Source organism: Puntigrus tetrazona, chromosome 7 (assembly GCF_018831695.1).
Source record: "Puntigrus tetrazona isolate hp1 chromosome 7, ASM1883169v1, whole genome shotgun sequence".
NCBI classification, from domain to species: Eukaryota; Metazoa; Chordata; class Actinopteri; order Cypriniformes; family Cyprinidae; genus Puntigrus; species Puntigrus tetrazona.
Genome location: NC_056705.1, coordinates 19,911,381 through 19,930,672, shown reverse-complemented (window position 1 = coordinate 19,930,672; position 19,292 = coordinate 19,911,381). Strand labels below are relative to the sequence as shown.

General features: G+C 38.8%; 1 protein-coding gene across 50 annotated transcripts in view; it reads left to right on the top strand.

Moving 5' to 3' along the window:
* Positions 1 to 19,292, top strand: part of madd (MAP-kinase activating death domain) — a 49,309-nt gene that overhangs the window by 22,985 nt on the left and 7,032 nt on the right. For 6 of the 50 annotated variants that reach the window (XM_043244385.1, XM_043244388.1, XM_043244377.1 and 3 more), the window contains 25 exons: positions 317 to 489; positions 1,035 to 1,270; positions 1,846 to 2,005; positions 2,465 to 2,568; positions 2,663 to 2,859; positions 2,946 to 3,199; positions 3,286 to 3,425; positions 3,851 to 3,949; positions 8,276 to 8,384; positions 8,628 to 8,814; positions 8,998 to 9,148; positions 9,474 to 9,677; positions 11,095 to 11,151; positions 12,569 to 12,669; positions 12,812 to 12,892; positions 13,740 to 13,898; positions 14,024 to 14,141; positions 14,642 to 14,704; positions 15,278 to 15,398; positions 15,759 to 15,864; positions 16,088 to 16,198; positions 16,282 to 16,389; positions 16,483 to 16,647; positions 16,792 to 16,864; positions 17,601 to 17,707. In XM_043244385.1, coding sequence (XP_043100320.1) covers positions 317 to 489; positions 1,035 to 1,270; positions 1,846 to 2,005; positions 2,465 to 2,568; positions 2,663 to 2,859; positions 2,946 to 3,199; positions 3,286 to 3,425; positions 3,851 to 3,949; positions 8,276 to 8,384; positions 8,628 to 8,814; positions 8,998 to 9,148; positions 9,474 to 9,677; positions 11,095 to 11,151; positions 12,569 to 12,669; positions 12,812 to 12,892; positions 13,740 to 13,898; positions 14,024 to 14,141; positions 14,642 to 14,704; positions 15,278 to 15,398; positions 15,759 to 15,864; positions 16,088 to 16,198; positions 16,282 to 16,389; positions 16,483 to 16,647; positions 16,792 to 16,864; positions 17,601 to 17,707 — 3,384 coding nt within the window. Of the gene's footprint in view, positions 1 to 316; positions 490 to 1,034; positions 1,271 to 1,845; positions 2,006 to 2,464; positions 2,569 to 2,662; positions 2,860 to 2,945; positions 3,200 to 3,285; positions 3,426 to 3,850; positions 3,950 to 4,399; positions 4,439 to 4,672; positions 4,703 to 6,193; positions 6,254 to 8,275; positions 8,385 to 8,627; positions 8,815 to 8,997; positions 9,149 to 9,473; positions 9,678 to 11,094; positions 11,152 to 12,568; positions 12,670 to 12,811; positions 12,896 to 13,739; positions 13,899 to 14,023; positions 14,142 to 14,641; positions 14,705 to 15,277; positions 15,399 to 15,758; positions 15,865 to 16,087; positions 16,199 to 16,281; positions 16,390 to 16,482; positions 16,648 to 16,791; positions 16,865 to 17,600; positions 17,708 to 19,292 lie in introns of all 50 variants that reach the window. The other 44 variants (XM_043244354.1, XM_043244375.1, XM_043244349.1 and 41 more) reach the window with 14 other exon arrangements.

Sequence of the window (19,292 nt, the reverse complement as noted above, 5' to 3'; positions counted from 1 at the left end):
CACAGCATATCAATTCTGACAGAATTTACATATTTGGGTGAACCTGTCACTTTGATCTAATCATGCACATAAAGTGCCTGTGAATTTATTTATTTTTTTTTTTCCTTTGCCATTCTGTAGCTTTTTAGACAAAGGTTGGTAACCGTAAGCCTTCTGTGTGAGACATGATTGCCTGAGGCGATAGTGCTCTTACATCAGTCTCTCCTGTCCAGGAATCATTGTTAAATTGATCTCTCCTTTATCCGTCTTCCTCCTCTACCTCTCTCTCTCTCTCTCTCTCTCTCGCTCGCTCTGTGTCATCGACTCCTCTATGCAGGCTCTGGCTAGCATGAGTCTGAACACGCAGCCTATTCTAAACCTGGAGAAGTTTCAGGATGGACAGGAGCTGTCTTTATTGCCCCCTGGTCGTGACAAAGCCTCCCCTTCCTCCACCGAGTTCAACCCACTCATCTATGGCAATGATGTTGACTCAGTTGATGTTGCCACAAGGTATGAAATATTGTATACTGTAACAAATGTGACATGATTTAGAGGCTTGTAGAGTTGCTATGTTGCTAGAACATGGTTTTGGTGTAATTTGTAGAAGCAGTTGGAGCTAAAAAAATTATTATTTCTAAACACAGAGAAGGTCTGGCCAAAAGACATTTGCTTGTAGGCTCTCGTGAGTTTCTAAACAATCAGTGGGTCTCATTCACTAACTTTCACAGTATTTTTTTATTCCAACAAAAATATAGTAATGAAAAAGGAGATTGTTTGGGCATGTTTTATGCAAATGACCATCCTCGGGTATGCTGTAACTCACTTGAAATACTTCAAATTCATTAACATTAGAATAAGGTTAAGAACTAATTGTGGAGTAATTTTCCATGAGAGTTTCTTCCTCTTCTGTGTATAAATATGAATAATCCACACAATTATTAGATAATCAGATCTGCTGTTTTTGTTATAAACGCAATATTTGAACCTAGTCTAAAAAGATGCTAATATTTGTACCATTCTATCATGTGAAGTACATTTTCAAATTTTGTCTTCAGGGTGGCGATGGTGAGGTTCTTCAACTCTCCAAATGTACTGCAGGGCTTCCAGATGCACACTCGCACTCTGCGTCTTTTCCCCCGTCCTGTGGTGGCGTTCCAGGCCACATCTTTCCTGGCCTCTAGGCCACGCCGGAATGGATTCACTGAAAAGCTGTCCCACACCCAGGCAGTGGAGTACTATGGAGAGTGGGCTCTCAACCCCACCAACCTTGCTTTCCAAAGGATTCATAACAGTGAGAGACATAGATATCCTTCACCCTTTGTCTTTAAATTGCTCTTTGACCTCCGGATTTGACTGTCACAGTTCGCCCCCTAGTGGCAGTAGTGAGGATTTCTCAATTAGATGTCAATTTCAGTCTGTGAAGACAGGGGCAGTAAGAGAATTTACCGTTTTTATTGACCATGGTGGTATAAATGAATCATGCATGAATAGTTGCCCATATAAATGATAGCCAACACTTTTTATGGGTTACGCTAAAATTGTAAAACTTACAGTTTATGAAAATGTATAATTATTATGTATAATAATAAATTTTTAATTCTCACCTTGTGTAAATAAATTAGTAGTAGATATATTATGTAAAACGAAAAACAAGTCTCACATCTGCAGACTCACTCTTTAGTTGTGAATTCCACTCTGTATGTTGTTTGTTGTATTCTAAATGCAGCTTCACACTTACCTGCATGTAGTTTTACTTTAAAGACCACCCATTAGGTTTTTCCCATTTTGTGTGTAGTTGGTAATTATAATTTGTGTGTGTGTGTGTGTGTGTGTGTGTGTGTGTGTGTGTGTGTGTGTGTCTTTCAGATGTGTATGACCCCTCTCTAATAGGCGATAAGCCTAAGTGGTATGCCCACCAGTTACAGCCAGTCTTCTACCGTGTTTATGATGGAAACTCTCACCTGGCAGAGGCACTGAGTGGACCCCTGCAGGAAGAGACCAATGATTCAGACCCAACAGATGACAGGTTAAAAACACACATTACACACTCATACTTGATGCTATTTATTTATTTATTTATTTTTTACCTACATATTTGTTTTTTTTTTTGGGGGGTTCAAGAAATGCGAAAATGAAATACATTTTTATTCAGCAAGCATACATTTTCAGTTTGAAAAAGCTATTATAGTGTACTATTATAGTGTTACAAAAGAATCCTCTGTATGTCGAAGAATCCTGATTCTGTGACATTGAACGCTTGGGTAGTAGCTGCTGAAAATTCAGTTTTCCGTCATAAATTGACATTTTAAAATATATTAAAATTGTTTATTTTAATATGAAATATTGCATTCCAAGAACAATGTTGTGTTTAACTATTTTTGATCAAATAAATGCAGACTTGAGGAGCATAAGACACTTCTATTGAAAAAATCTTTGAACTGTTTGTATATTTTAAACTATATTATTTGTTGCTGTTTTTTTTCAGTGGCAGTGACAGTGAAGCATATGATGACTCCAGCTCTTCCTACTCGTCTCTTGGAGACTTTGTGAATGAGATGATCAAAGGGGACATACAAGGGGACACGCCAAGTTAGCATCTCCAGTTTTAATCTCTTTCCTGACAATAGATTTTTTTTTTTTTTTTAATACCAATAATTATGAATTATGTTTACACTTTTTCTAGATGTTGACACCTTGACCCATGCTGCTCTTGGAGATGCGAATGAGGTAGAGATCCATGACTTCCAAGAGTATAAGGGGGACAACGGTGACCCGGATCAAGAAGGCACCCAGGAAGCAGCGGACAGCCAGCCACTGCGGTCCAGCTCCAGCACCACGGCCAGTTCCAGCCCCAGTACAGTCATACAGGGAGTCAACCACGTCAGTGCTCAAACTACATTATCTGAATCTAGAGATAAGCATGATGTGCTGTGATCTGTAAAGTGTGTGTCTGTTTGTTTGTGTAGGAACAGAAGGAACCCGTTGAGTTGGAGGCCACGGCAGGCGTAACCCTCCCTAACTCTGTCCCAGGATTGGGTGCTCCTCCTTTTACACGACCCACACCTGATCCGGTCCCTGTTGACCCCGCCATTAAAAAGCGAGAGTATGATAATCCCTATTTTGAGCCTCAGTACGGCTTCCCTTCGGAGGAGGATACTGAAGCAGATGAGCAGGAGGAGAGTTACACACCGCGATTCAACCAGAATCTCAATGGCAACAAGTATGTACTTGGAGATAAGCTTACACAAACACTCAGAATCTATATATCTGCTGAACATGCTCTCTTTGAATTGTTTGTGTGTTAAGACCGTCTCGTCCGTTGAGACCCAGCAGTCTGAAGCTTCCGGGGGAATCTGATGGGGAGGGAGACTCCAGAAATAGCTCTCCGAACTCCACCATCTCCAACAATAGCAGCGATGGCTTCGGGGGACTCATGTCCTTCGCCAGTGAGTGGCCAGCAAAACATAACCTCTATTCATTCCTTAGTAGCTCTTCCTCAAATTGCAAATTCGGACATCAAAATGCTGTATACGCAAATGATTGTTTAAAATGTTTGCTTGATTTCTGATGTGATTTATGTTTAGACAAAAGCTAGAAATAACGCTAACAGAATTGAGAAGTACTAGAAGGTCACATAGCGTTCTTTCAACTTGAACATTTGTTAATAAATCATTCAAAAGCACATTATTTTAAGGATTTGACCAAAAAAACAGAAAAAAATTGTTTTTGTGCACCAACATAATAGACTGATTTCTGAAATGTCATGTGACACTGGTATAAATTTCACTGGTATTGACACTGACTATTGAAATTTCAGGTATTGGTATACTGCAATACACAGAAACGTCTCACCTCAATCATATGTTTGCAGGTAACCTGTATAAAAACCACGGTACCAGTTTCAGTCTGTCCAGTCTGGCTCTGCCTAATAAAGCTCGAGAGAAGAACACGCCGTTCCCCAGCCTCAAAGGTACATACATCCCCTCAGATCTCACCATGCGACCTTCCCGCTCATCCACCCATTTTCGCCCTGTCTCATTTTTCCAGTCTAGTCCAGTCTTCTTCCTCTGCTTCTCTCCAAATTGTTTCCTTATCTTTCCTTTCCCTGCCACCTTCTTTTTTACCTCTGGCCTTACGAAAGCAGTGTGACTAATGGTTGAATCACTTCAGTTAGATTGAGTTTGTTATATAACACCGACTGAATTCAAGTAATTTAACGGTCAAATAAGTAGATGTTAATTCTACTACAGTAATTATGCAGTTTAAGAAAGAGTAACACTACATCTGTTTAGTACAGGCGTTAGGTTTAAAAAGACTGCAACCTCAGCTTTTTAAAGGGAATATTTCTTCTTAGTTGACTAGTTTTCATTGTTCTACTTTTTCTCTTCTTCCTTTATGATTTGTTGTGTTTCTTTTAAAGAATATTTTAATTTTGATTTAACAGAGGACACAGATCAAGGTTTGTGGGAATGATTTCTTTGCCCCACATGTCTTTTATCCAGTGTTGATGCCCTGAAAGTGATAATTATCTTGCCTCCTTTTTGCACTGTGAAGAAACTGATTTAGTGGAAAACGGTGGTGTAGACACTTAGTCACTTTCTAAGCTAGCAACCACAGTTCTTATAGCTGTTGTTGTTATTGTTGACTTTTTATTTTCTGTTTGTTTATGATTTTGGATGATTGTACTGCTCAGACGATGCTGATGACAGTCCTGAGAGTCCTGGTATGTTTTTATATCTGTAGCCTGCCCTCATGATGAAACCAGTTGCTGTTTATAGCAATATAGACCCTTTGAGTCCTGAGAGAATGAGAGAAACTGCCCACATTTCTCACTCTGAACCTGACAGACTAGCATTAGATTCTAACTCCTGTCCTTGATGCTTCGTTTTACACCCCTGAATCTTAACTATATCTCTAAACAACACTTGTCATGAACCGATAATGTGTGTTATTTCAGGGTTGTAAAGTAAACTGTCGTGGGACAGCAGTTCGGAACCTCTAAGATAGCGGATATATCTGTGCTCTCATATATCCACTATGCCTTTCCTCCTCCTTGTTCCTATTCTGTGATTTAGTAATCAACTTAGTAATAGTGGGACATTTAACAGACAACAGAAATTTGTGGTTGCATTTCAAAACCTATTTCTTTCTATACAGAAAGGATTTTTCTGTAGGAATGGAATGATGTGATTTTTGACTGCTCTTCGTGTTGTGTGTGGTGTGTTTTTGAAGTGATCTTTGCTTTATTTGTGTGTCATCTCAGTTGGAGAGGTCTGTTCCATTTCAATTCCACCTGAACACTCTGGGTGAATTGAAGATGATAAAAACCAAGCTGGGAGAAGTGCAGCCACTCAGCTCTGATCTGCTTCAGAACTGAAATGTGTTTTCCACTAAACTTGGTTGATGGGTTTCCACCCAAAGTCTTGATAAAGGAGACTTTGAAGTCTGGTGGTTGTGTATGTGCGTTAAAATAAATCAATGAGATGTCAAGGATTGTAGCTTCTTTGCACAGGTATTGTGCAGCTTTAAGCAGTAGTGCTTCTTTTAAAGCTTGGTACAGGAGAAGAACAAAATGAAATGAAAAGCACACTGCATTCCAGCTAGTATGTTGACTGGTAATGATTTTTTTTCTTTTAATGTTCAGTAAACACACACACACCCTTGTTTAGTCCTTCCAGCTGTTTTACGGTCGATTTTGAAGAAGGCCTTGTCTTTAATAATAAAAATATTAATTATTTTTATGTTAAAAATGTGCCCTCTTTGCCGCCATCTAAAAGTAATTTTTTTGTTCCTTTCAGATTTCATATTTCGCAAACAGCATCCGAACAGACAGGATATACAAATATGATATAACAATGTTAAGCAAAGAATTATCTATGTGACCTTCCTGATTTTAAAATCTCACATTGAGAGGAATGCTTCCAGTCATGTTTTTATAGAGTGGCTTCATTCTCTCATTAATCACATGTAATCAAAATGAATCGCAAGCTATTCTGACCAAGTGGAAGTCTGAAATGCTTATATTTTTCTGATTTCAGTCTTTCTCTCTCTTTCTCTCTCTCTCTCTCTTTTTCATATTCCATGCTTTCTGCTGGTTTTCTCTGTTGTATATGTACATGGTTGTGGGTTGATGTTTGGACTGGTTCTGTCTGGGCCGGTGTTGTTCTCTGTCCCCTCTTTGAACCCCTGCACTAATTCTGGCTTCTGTGTCCAGTATTTGGGCTAAATTCTCTAATGGAGATTGTAACAGAGATCGGCCCGGGGAGCGGAGAAGGTGGGTTCTGCCCTTTGCTGCGTGAGCTGCATGCTTCTCCAAAGCCAGTCAGCTACATCTCCCAGCATCCTGTTCCACCATTGCTTCCTCATTCCTAATGTCAGACGTCAGTCACTGTGATTGTAACCGTTTGACTCTTTTGTTTCACATGTCATGTGTTCTGTTGATGGGCTGGGATTGTAAAAAGAAAAGGATTTGTGCAATGTTTATATAGAAGAAAAAGTGCTGGTTAGAGAGATTGATGATCTCATTGAGGCTTATTAGGATGAAGGCAGCATTTGGATTATGGATAATCCTAAAAATCTGATGAAATTGGATGCATGAATGAGGTGATCTATGCAGAAAGTGGCTACTTTGACTTTATTTTATTTTTTGTGAGAAAAAAGGAGCAATTAGTCAGTTGTTCTCACAAAATAAACCGTCTTATGGTTGTTGACGATTGTTCTGAGCCATACTTGGGTTTTGATCATCCCGTCTGTGTTCTTCAAATCTTGACCATCCGACTGTTCATTATATTTTAAGGTTAGTAAGATATTTTTTTTTTAATTGGACACAATATGAAGGTATTTATCTCATCAAAAACAAAAAGAAAACTATAATACGGTAATGTCAAAAATTAAATGAACTGTTTTCTGTTTTGGCATATTTCAAAATGTAGTTCATCAATTGTCAGCAGCCATTACTCTAGTTCTCAGGGCATGTGTCTTCAGAAATTATTTAGAAAATATACTGACTTGGTGATGAATAATCATTTTTATTATCACTGTTGAAAACTGTAACACTGGTAAATATATATATATATATATTTTAAATATATATATTTTTGGAAACAATTTAAAAAAATTTAATAATGATTTAATAGACATTTTGGTAAATATCTTTACTTTGATCAGTTTATTGCATCCTTGCTGAATATAATTATTAATTTCTTAAAAAAATCAAATATATTCAACTTCTGAACGTTTTTTTTTTTACCCTACTCGGCTAATTACAGGAGAGTGCACATGAAGAGTCACATTTAAATGTCTGCATCTTCCTGGCAGCCTTAAATCCATAATTCATGTATTTGCTCTTTATTTTTATGAGATGATTCAAAATATCTTTGGCAAGTTTGTAATGACATATAGTTATATAAGTCATGTCTGAAAATATTTCCTGTCCAAATCTAAGGTGCAGCCTAACCGCACAATGTGAAATGTGTGTGAAGGTGTCCATTTGTTAAAGCCCTTGTACGCAGCACAAACCATCCATGCACCAGTTATGTGCTTTACGCATGTAAATGTTCAGATGGATGCACAGAGGCTGTCTAGACAAACACACACAAACACTGTGTGTCAGTGTATGTGCTGTTGCCATACACTTACAGCTAAGTGTGTGTAGTATGATCATTTCAACCGAGAGGGCATTTTTCATTCTTTTTTTGTGTTTCTTGTTGCCATGCAGTCTATTTCTCACTCATCCATTCTTCCACTCATCTTTCTCACTTCTTTGCCTGTGTGTGTTTGTGTGTGTTTTCTTCAACCAGCGTCATTGCTCCTGTAGCTCTCCTTACTGCTCCAGTCCTTCAGTCGCACCTCTAACTGCGTTAGCATCATTAGCCATGTAATACCCCCTTACTGCAGTGTCCAAAACACTGAGGTGCAAAGGAATATTAGCAAGCAGCTTGAGTGTGCGGGAGTCTGTTAAAAGCTGTATGTGTGTTTCTTTTACCTTCTATTGATTGTATACTATTATCAGACACAGGGTTAAAACATCTGTGTAGAACCCTTCGACTGCACTGTGTTTTAATGCTGTTGTCTTTGTGTTTCTGCTGTGGTGTTTATTAGATTATTAGTGATTTTATTAGTGTGTGTTTCAAGAATTTCAAATTAATTTATGCTTTATTAGTGAGTGTGTTTGTGTATGTAGAGCTGGGTAGGTTGTTGGATGGGTGAGCATTAACACGTGGAAGCAGGATTCATGTCATACACACGTACATATAATGTCTATATCCAGTCTGACGAAGTGAATGGTCTATTGTAGGTGCTCGAGCCCCCAGGGCGCTGGTAGATCAGAAATCCTCTGTTATTAAGCACAGTCCCACCGTCAAGAGAGAGTCTCCATCTCCTCAGGGCAGAGCCAACAATACCAGGTACTGCAGTGACCCTCACATTTATTAATTTAGCTGCCTTTATCTAAAGGATCTTACTAAATAGGAAAATCTAAAGCTTATTTCAAGCAAGAAAGTAGTGCATGCATATATTGAAAGTACAAGTTAAGCACCCGCTTGTGTTTTTAATTGATACATTGTTGGGATTTTTAACAATTGATAACAAACTACATTTTAACAACAACTCGCAGGTTAATCCCACTCTTTTTTTTTTTTTCTGCGCAGTGAGAACCAGCAGTTTCTCAAGGAGGTGGTCCAGAGTGTTCACGATGGGCAGGGTGTGGGCTGGCTCAACATGAAGAAAGTACGCCGCCTGCTAGAGAACGAACAGCTCAGAGTCTTTGTCCTCAGCAAACTCAACCGCGCGGTCCAATCAGAAGAGGACGCTCAGCAGGAAGTTATTAGAGATGTGGTGAGTTAGAAGTGACAAGTTAAACAACTAAACCGAAGCAACACTCTAATATTTGACTTATGTTTTGTTTATTATATGGTTTTGTGTGCCTATATATATATATATATATATATATATATATATATATATATATGTACATGTGTGTGTGTGTGTGTGTGTGTGTGTGTGTATATATATATATAGGAGATAAACAGGAAGGTGTACAAGGGCATGTTGGACCTATTGAAGTGCACAGTGTCCAGTTTGGAGCACTCATACACTAATGCTGGCCTCGGAGGCATGGCCAGTGTCTTCAGTCTGCTAGAGATAGCACGCACTCACTATCAAACCAAAGGTAACCTTCATTCAAATGTCCCAGTTACATATTTATTCAACATCAAACATAGTTTCTATATTGCATTCAGAGCAATAGGTATATACCAGCACAAAGTTTTTGTTTGCGAGAATCTTGTTTCACTTCACAGCCGTGTCCATCTTGGCTTCAGTCACTTTTACATATCCTTGGGTTTCAGCCTTTCTTTCTTTACCTTTTTAGAGAAATTACCTGTAGCCTGCCTTCAAAATTAACTTCTGTCCCTTGTGTCTCCACGTGTCTTTGCTATTTCCTCTTCTTCCTTTTTCTGTGCTCTGTTTCCTTGGTGCCTACTTGTGGCTCACAGACCCAGAGAAGCGGAAACGGAGCCCCACGGAGGGGGTTAGCAGCCCGGGCAGTAAGGAGAGCCCATCGGGCCGAATGGAGAGCGCCAGGGCAGCTGGTGTGCTCCTGGTACCCCGTATCCAATTGCCACCACCCTCCTCTGGGAAATCGTCACGGCAGTTTGATACCCGGAGTCTGAACGAGGAGAATTTTATTGCCTCCATTGGTGTGTAATCCGCAGTCCCCATTGCATGCCCCCCCCTCGCTGCTTGTTACGTTCCCTGAGCTCTCTGGGGGCAATGTGTCCCTTCGGGCTACCTCCTCTATTTCGTTAACTGTCTACACTGCCTTTGTGCCAGAAGTTAAAAACTAAGTTGGCTGAAAAGTTCCTTTATCCGAAATTTTAAATTCTGCCATAATTTACACACCCTCTTTCTTCTATGAGACAAAAATGTATTGAAAGATCAAACATTTTTTGAAAGTCAAATATTTTTAAAGGATCTACTTTTTTGTTCTACAGACGAAAAAAAGCCATGCTGGTTAGGAAAAACATGAGGCTAATAAAAATTACAACAATGTATTTTTTTTGGGTGAGCTACATCTTAAATGTTTAAACCTTGCAGTATGAGTGATCCTTCCAAAAACACTTGTCTAATTCTCATTAGCTTTTGGAGCCAACAAATATTTTAAGGTGGCACTGGTTGGTGTAGACACATTAGTGGAATATTGTGATGAATATGAATCCAGTTAATGTAGACCTCTTCCGGAATGTTCAACATGTGTTTTTTCAAATCCTGTATGCCAGTCCCAACTTCCCTTAAATCCATTGGATGCATGTTAGTGAAAGACCTACAGCTCTATGTAGCTAAGAGTGAAATAGTGGGACGGTGAAGGTTTTAAACTGTACCACTACTCTCTTTAAAAGGGTCCCGAGCTGTTGCCTCCCCTGTTAACAGTCCTGTGATGAGCCCTAAAGCTAACCATGGACGTCTGGCTTGTGGACTTTTAGCCCAGGCCTCTGATTGGCGGTCATATCTGGGTCTGTGTACAGGGGACCGTTCACCCTCTCCAAAGCCCAACCCTCATAACCTTGCCTTGTCTGTCCTTTGGTAATAATGCACCTGCAATTCTACGGAATGTCTTTGAGACTGCACCCCCTGCTTTTGCAACACCTCATTTCACCCACCAGCTGTGAGGCTGATTTGTCGTCCTCATCTCACGCCTTTTGCATCTCCCAGGCCATCCACCCTCGCCTTGGAGAGCCATTGCCCATTATGGATGACAAGAATGGGGAAAGAAAACCAAGGCATGAGGCTGATTTTGAGAAATCCATCATTTTGGCTCTTCAGGAACAGGGTCGCAGAGCTTAGGATGTTTTGTAATGGGACCCCATTAGCTTAAAATGACACCAGATCCTCCATTAACCTTGCTTATGGCTGTGTGATCATTGCAAAACATCCTCGTTTTGGAAAATGAGACTTTGCACTTGTTCAATTTTATTTATTGATTTTTTTTTTATTATTATTATTATTATTTTTCTCTCTTTAAACAAAAAAAAGCTCATCCTCCATATCTGACAATTCAACCGGCTCTCTGATTCTCTCTCTGTCTTTCTCTCCTTGCTTGCAATGCATCTTGGGTAGAATTGTGGAGCAAGCACCAGGATAACAGAAAGCAAAAAGCTTTGGAAAAAGAACAGAGTAAGATCACTTCCCTAAGCACCCAATTAGACTTTCCTTTGCAGAACTGCAAAACAGGGACTCTGTCCTACTACCTGCACCAGTCTTCTTCCCTTAAACCACTTTCTATTGTGAGGAGAAGAATTTGCCCCCAAATATTCAGCTGCTTTTCAAAAAGCCCATTTAGACATGTGGCCCAAACAGTATGCCAAGGAATAAAATGCATTTATTTAAAAGGAGAAAGGTATGTAGATGCGAAGTTAAAAACTGCAGTCCATCCGAAATCAATGTTGAGGTGTAAAATACAGATTTAAATCAAATTGAAATGAAATCAGTATTTGGGCCAGTATTTCTAAGTGTGCAAATCTGACTCTTGACTAGGGATGTGCATTTTGTTCATTTTGACAGCTTGAGTACTTGACACACATTAAGAACAATGAGCAGAATGTTTTTTATAATTTGTCACACTTTTTTTTGGGTCTAGTTTAGCTCTTTTTAAAAAATCCATTGCAGGTCCCCTGCGTTAGAATGTGTATACTGTTTCTCATGTGGATTGATAGTCAGCCCCCATGTGTAGGTGGCGTCCAATCATAGCAATCAGGCATCGTCCCTATGTACCGTTGATAATTTATCAAATGATGCTGTCTCTTCATAGTACTCAGGTACTAATGCCCATCCCTGCACTTGACTGGTTTGCTCTGTTTCACCTTTTGTTTGACTACGATGAAGTAGATTTATCTCACATGCACTTTTTTTTTTTTTACTTTCTACATTTAGAATTTTTTTTTTCATTGCTGTCAGGTTGTGCAAATAAATGCACACTTTTTGCACAGTTCTATTTACAGTTACTTCTCAATGGCTAAACACAGGCATATGTCGACTCTGGTTTTTCATTCATTCAAAAGGACATTGTCAGAATACATTCATCTGTGAAGAAAATGCTGTTGTAAAAAGTTTCACTCCGATTTTACGGAAGTTTTATTTATTTTTTCTTTTTCTTGATGCCTCATATAATACAGCGTAATCAGTTTTAACCAAGTTGGGGTTTGCAATCGCAATATCAGTTTCCTCATTTAAGAAGCAGTGAGTGCACTAGTTGTAGCTGAAGCTTCCTCCTGTCTGATTGATTGACTGTGTTTGCCTGCATGTGTGACTGCTTCTGTCTGTGTGTCTGTGATACCTAGCGCTACTGTGAACTGATCTGGCCCACTGTCAGCTGATCTGCTTCTGTGAGTTTCCCCAATATGACCGCAAGCATTATTTGTTTCTCTCTGCCTGATCTGCGTAGTCTAATGAGTGGCAGCCAGCTGAATGGTGATATCAATAACCGTTACTCTCCAGAACAGAGATGGCTTCAGCTCGCTGTTAGTCATGTGACATCCCACAATGCTTTGCAGATAGGTAATGGATGGATGAGCTGATTATGTGTTTTCTACAGGGGCTGATGGAGCAAAACATCGCCTGGAAGGTGGAGACACTGAGGAAAAGAAATCCCAGATCAGTGCCGACAGTGGCCTCAGTGTGACGTCTGGCTCACAGGTGGGTCACGTTGTATAAATATAATATAAATCCTGTAGTTTTATTTTGATATTGAATATTTGTAAATATGCTTGTACGTACTATTGTTCGTATATTATTTAAAAAAAATCATCTTTGCTGCTCTTGCTTGTCCCTTCTGCAGAAGAGTGATACAGAGTCCCTGGCGAGCTCCGAGCCTCCTGCTCTGACAAGAAGCACCAGCCAGGACTCGGAGGCTAGCACAGTGGTAGGGCACGGCCATTACAGAGACACTGAAATCCTTACCCTAAAATAACATCCAGATCATTTGTAGTACCCACAGACAGTTTTGTTTCACAGGTTTTACAGATCGTATTTATTTCTATCTTGTATTATAGACTAGGTTCTTACTTTTAGTTTGCATTTGTGGATAGTCCTCAGAAATAATAATAATAAAAAAACTTTCAGGATTTACTCACCCTCTTTTCATTTTCTGTCTTCTATAGACCACAAAATGAGATTTTAGGCAGAATGGTCTCACTAGATATAGTGACTATTGTATGCAATGTGGAATCAATGTTAGGATTCAGTCTGTCCTTAAAAGACTTGAAATGCAATTCAAACTTGCAGCTTTTAGTCAGTTGAGTCACTTTTGATTTTATTCAGTTGAGTCACTTTTGATTTATACACTACTGTATAAATACAACACTTTTTGGGGGTGTTCAGTAATTTAAATGAGTTGGGGGGTTTTTGTGAAAGAAATGAATGCTTATATTCAAAAGTTATTTTGAATTTTAAATTAAAGTAAATACATGTATTTTAAGTTACTTAAGATTTCAGTTTCAAATATGTGCTGTTCTTTTTAACTTTATGAAAAAAATAAAATGTCTTGAGCACCCAGTCAGATTATTAGAATAAATTCTAAAGAATGGATAATTGCAGCTTTGAGTAGCAGCTTTTTTTAAAAGTGTCCTAACAATTCCAAACATTTAAATATTAGTCTAAAAACAAACATTTAGATTTTTCATCTTACAATGTACTATCCCATTAAGTAGCTGCATAATCCCTCTTGTCTGTTGTGCTGTTGCTGATGTCTGACCTTGGATCTGTAGGTGAGTAACAGCTCAGGTGAGACCCTGGGTGCGGACAGTGACCTGAGCAGCACTGCTGGCGACGGCCTGACAGGAAGACATGCTCAACATCTCAACCTGTCCCGTGGCACACTGTCTGACAGCGAAATTGAGACCAACCCTGCCACCAGCTCTGTGTTTGTGAGCATTTCTGTCTGTTTTAATCATCCTCTGCACTGCATCCGATCAAATGAAAGAGATTAAATTAAAAAATGTATTTAATTTATTGAAAAAAATTTATATAATTGTCAATGTCACACACATAGGGCAAGACTCATAAACTGAAGCCAGGAGTGAAAGAACCTCTTGGGGTTAATAAGGTGGCACCCGCTGCACCCCTCGAGGATGTCAGCATGAGGATCTATCTGTGTGAGGGGCTGCTGGGTAAGAGTTGACCCTCTTCCTTAATCCATTCAACTTTCCTTTCCCTCCATTCATTTTGTTTCCTTTTTTCTTCTCCTCTTTCATGTCCATTCTCACTGCTTTAGTAATAAACTCTGGCATATTTTTTTACGTCTGCATTCATTAAAATGATGAGGTATTTCCAAAAGTTGTGCCTGATTGTTTTCCATAACCTCAGCGTTTTCAAATTATAATAACATGTCTGCTGCTCAGAACAATGATTGCAACAGTTTATTCTGTAAACCCTGTTTATATTCTGATCATTAGTGCTTTAAGTGTTCTGTTAATTTGCAATTTTTCTGTTTAACTCCAAATATGTCCTCACATTAACCAGCGTGTGATGAATTAATGGTTTGCATATCTCTGACAGCACACAGCTTTGCTTCTAATACTCTAACACTTTCTTTGCCTTTTGCTCTGCGGCCACCTCCTTTTCCCTCTCTCTCCTTTTTCTTTTTCTCCTTTTGTTTAATGCCACGAAGGGCGAGATAAAAGCTCAGTTTGGGACCAACTGGAGGATGCTGCCATGGAAACCTTTTCTCTGAGTATGGCTGAACTCTGCCTTTGACCTTTGGGATGTGTGTATTTTGGGATTGTGAAGTTGTAGTATTAGACACTACATGCCTTCCCTCACATCCATACTATGACTGTGTTTAGGGAACATGTAGGGTGTTTTGTTTATTATTTTATTCCTTAGAAATGGAATGTATTTTAATGTATTGGCGTGTGCATGGTACTGCATGAAGAGAGAGTTAAAACGTACAAGCCAGACGGATCAGATAAGCCAAATTTATTTTGTAATTGAATGTGTTTGTGTGAAATCGAGGGGTGAAAAAAGCTGCTTGAGAGAATGTGAATGCTGAAACAATAAGCAGATGTACGGAGGCGTGTGTTATCTCTGTGTTAAAATTAATTTCATTAGGTTTGGTAGCAAACTCTATTTATTACAGCATGCTGCGCAGTTGCTTTGGGTGCTTGACGTCTTTTTCTGTTAATGTATGGAGGATGTTTTATTTTAACACTCATTTGCTTTATCATGAACATCTTGCTTTTGCTGGCATGTTCAGCTGAAATACTGTTGTTACTCAAGTTAAAAGTGAAAATGTGTGTACGTGTAGGTAAGGAGCGCTCTACTCTGTGGGATCAGATGCAGTTCTGGGAGGATGCCTTCCTGGATGCTGTTATGTTGGAAAGGGAAGGAATGGGGATGGATCAGGGACCACAAGAAATGATAGACAGGTTAGTATGTTCTTTAAGTGCCCACGTAAGTGTTCACACCGAATCGAGGCAATGCAGAATGAAATGTAAAAACGTCCGCATAACTAGTCCAATATGAATCTCTTTCATTCATAATATGGTTTCAAAAGTTTACATACTTTACTGATAGGAAAATGCATATTGGTTTGTTCACATGCTTTCATACAAATTGCACCCATCTGGCCGTGCTGAAATGCTTTCACATGTCCTGCTCCGGGACAATGATAACATATTGGAATGGTTTAAGCTAGAATCTATTTAGTCATGCAAGGATTTAGATGTAAACTGTGCTGTTGTCTTTGTATTATGTTGTCCAAATACGACTGTGCTGTGGTCTCTTAGGTATCTGTCTCTGGGAGACCATGACCGCAAGAGACTAGAGGACGATGAGGACAGACTACTGGCCACTCTCCTGCATAACATGATTGCCTACATGCTTATGATGAAGGTATACACGTATATGTATTTTTAAAGTGAACAGTTGAGTTGTGACATACGTATTTAGCATTTCAATATTACCAAATTATTACATTTCCGTATGTATGCATGCACTAGCATTCAACATATTTTCATAATAACATTTTCATGAAAGACTACTGAAAAAAAAAACTACTGTACGACTTCAGAAAAATATTAACTAACATTTAATATTCACTCTTCCTGTTCTCTAGGTCAATAAAAATGACATCAGGAAGAAGGTACGGCGTCTTATGGGGAAATCTCACATTGGTCTCACACACAGTCAAGAGATCAATGAAGTCCTGGACCGCCTCGCACATTTGGTAATAGCCAGTTAGATGCAGCGTTAGCCATACTTACCAGAATCAGGTGACGAGTTGTTGACGGATTGTTTGTTTTGTTGCAGATTGGCCGGGAGCTTCTCATCAGGCCAAGTGGCAGCCGGCACATTAAGAAGCAGACATTTGTTGTGCATGCTGGAACTGATACGACCGGTGATATATTTTTCATGGAGGTATGAGTTTTGTGTTTCTGTGTCCTTCCTTTTTATTTTATTTAACAAGTCTACATGAAAACATATTGTAAATTGGCATCCTTGTGCATTTAGGTGTGTGACGACTGCATCGTCTTGCGCAGTAACATTGGCACAGTCTATGAGCGTTGGTGGTATGAGAAGCTCATAAATATGACCTACTGTCCAAAGACCAAAGTGTTGTGTCTGTGGAGGAGGAACGGTCAAGAAACACAGCTTAACAAGTTCTACACCAAGAAGGTAGGACACGCACACACACACACACACCACATAGCTGATGTGACAGTCTCTTTGTCAATTCACAAATTTTGTAATGTTTCAGTGTAGTCAGTGTAAATTGAAACCAGTCACTGTACTTCTTTTTCTCTGTTCTTGTGTGTTAAGTGTCGGGAACTGTACTACTGTGTTAAAGACAGCATGGAGCGCGCTGCTGCACGACAACAAAGCATCAAACCAGGTACGTTGCACGTTTTTGTACACAACTATTCAAGAGTTTTAGGTCTGTTCATTTTATATATGTAAGCAATAAGGTATGAGAGGCTGTGCTCTATCATAAATAAATCACGGCTGAAGGGTCTTGTTAGGCACGGCTACCACAAAATAAAAAAATATTACAACTAAAAATATATGCATTTTTGAAGCAAGTTCGTTAAAAGCAGTCCTTCTGTTAAAAAATTGTTCCTGGCAGCAACAGTAAACGACAAAAGAATGCTCCAAACACCCCTCTCATCTGATGGAACTAAAAAAAAAAAAAAAAAAAAAAAAAGCTTGTTTATTTGATCAAAAATTTCAGTAAACAGTTTTCTGTTTGAATCCATTTTAAAAATGTATTTTATTCTTGTGATGGCAAAGCAAAAATTTTATCAGGCATTACCAATCTTTGGTGCATGAACTATTAATTATTATTATTATTATTATTATTATTATTATTATTATCATCATGGCTAAAAACAGTTGTACTGCTTAACATTTTAGTGTAAAACCATGAGAGGACTTTTCAAGATTCTGTTAAAAATAGAAATCTTTACAATTTTTTTTCATAAAGCATATATTTGTAGGATAAATTTACTTGAAATTTCAATGAAAATGGCCCAATTAAATGTTTTTTTTACATTTTCTTGGACATGTAATCTTCTGCTTGTTGTTGTTGTTGTTGGAATACACAAAGCATTGTTTTTTTTCCATGTGTGTAGGTCCAGAGTTGGGAGGCGAGTTTCCAGTACAGGACATGAAAACAGGGGAGGGTGGTCTCCTTCAGGTCACGCTGGAAGGCATCAACCTCAAATTTATGCATAGCCAGGTAGGAGGTGTTGTCTTTATCATAACCATGACCAAGTGCTTGCCAGATTCAACACCAACCTTCCTCTCATTCTCATTCCATCCAATCCTGTTTCTCTTTTCCACCACTTCTCGTCTGTATTCATCTCATCATCTCTCCAAGTCTCTTTTCCTTCCTCTCACTCTCTTTCTATTCGTGCCTGTCTTCCTTTGAGAATTTTTTTGGAACAACTGACAAAGTGATAAGTGATAACCTTTGTAAAAAATAAAACAAAATAATCGTATTTAAAGTATGAAGCATTTAATTTTGAGATTAGTCTCTAAATGAAAAGATGGAAAAAGTCTGTAAGTGTTGTTCCTGAAGAATCTCTAAGAGGAATAGCTGTTTTCTTTTTTTCGTTGTCGTCGTTGTTGTTTGGCTGTATTTGCTGGATGTTTGTTTTTGGGTTGCATAATCACAAGCAGAGATTTACTTTTTCAAATGTCAGAACATTCCACCCGCTGTGTGTGTGTTAGTATGACGTGTTAATGGTCACGGCGCCCAGCTCTGGTCCTTACGGTTTGTGAGTGTTGGTGTGATGTCGGTTTGTTGTGGTGTGCCAGAGGTAAGATGTAGAACCTTGTGCAAAACATAATCAAATCTTTAATGTACAAAAAAAAAAAGTGTTGGGGAGGTTATAATAATCCATTGTCAATTTCAAACCAATTTAGCGAGTTTTAATTCTAATCTTAACCAACTAAATAAACATACTCTTTAAACCAGCTCTAATGGGAGGCAATCAGGTAATAGTTCTTAATAAAACTGATTTTATAGGTTCTACTTGAACTGATTAAGACCATATGTTCGCCCTTCTGTTCCACCTAATATTGCTGTTCTGGGATTATTTAACCTGGTTAATTGTCTCTTGTTACTTTGCTGTTCAGAAAGCTCTAACGTATGTATGGAAAACAAAAGCCTGTTTTCTTTTTGATCTGAAAAAGCCCATATCCCATCGAATCGAAGTCCCTCAGGAAAGAGAAGCAGTAGTTACGGAACACTGAAACTCTGGAAAAGACTGTACTCAATTAGGAAACAATGCAAACCTTAAATAAGTCATTTCTTGTTTTATTTATTTCCAACTTGCGTCTTTTGCCTGGGTTATCTTAGGTTATAGTCTTTCACCGCCGTAAGAGCTTAAAGGGATTGTTCGACCATTTACTTATCCTCGTGTCGTTCCAGTCCGCAGAAGAAAGAGCTGGAATGACAGGGTTGGAACTACATGAGCTTGACTAAATAATATCAAAATATCGCTATAATATGCCTCGCTTTGCTCGCTAGTGAGTTTTTAAAGAGTGCAAACGAGTAAGATGTCAGCAGAGGAGTAAAGCGCTATTGAAACTGTAAAACCTTGAATTTAAAAATCGTTTCTGTAGTGCAGTTGTGTGTGTTGTAATGGTTTTGGCACTGTTCTGTTTTGGCTGTAGGCATGTGTGAGGGAGCTGGTCCTCATTGCTGGTGGAGGAGGCATGGAGGGTAATGGGGTGGGAACACATCAGGGATTCAAAACTAACGTAAACATAATGGAAGATATTAACACATCTTAATGTACAAAGACTTTGTTCCTTCT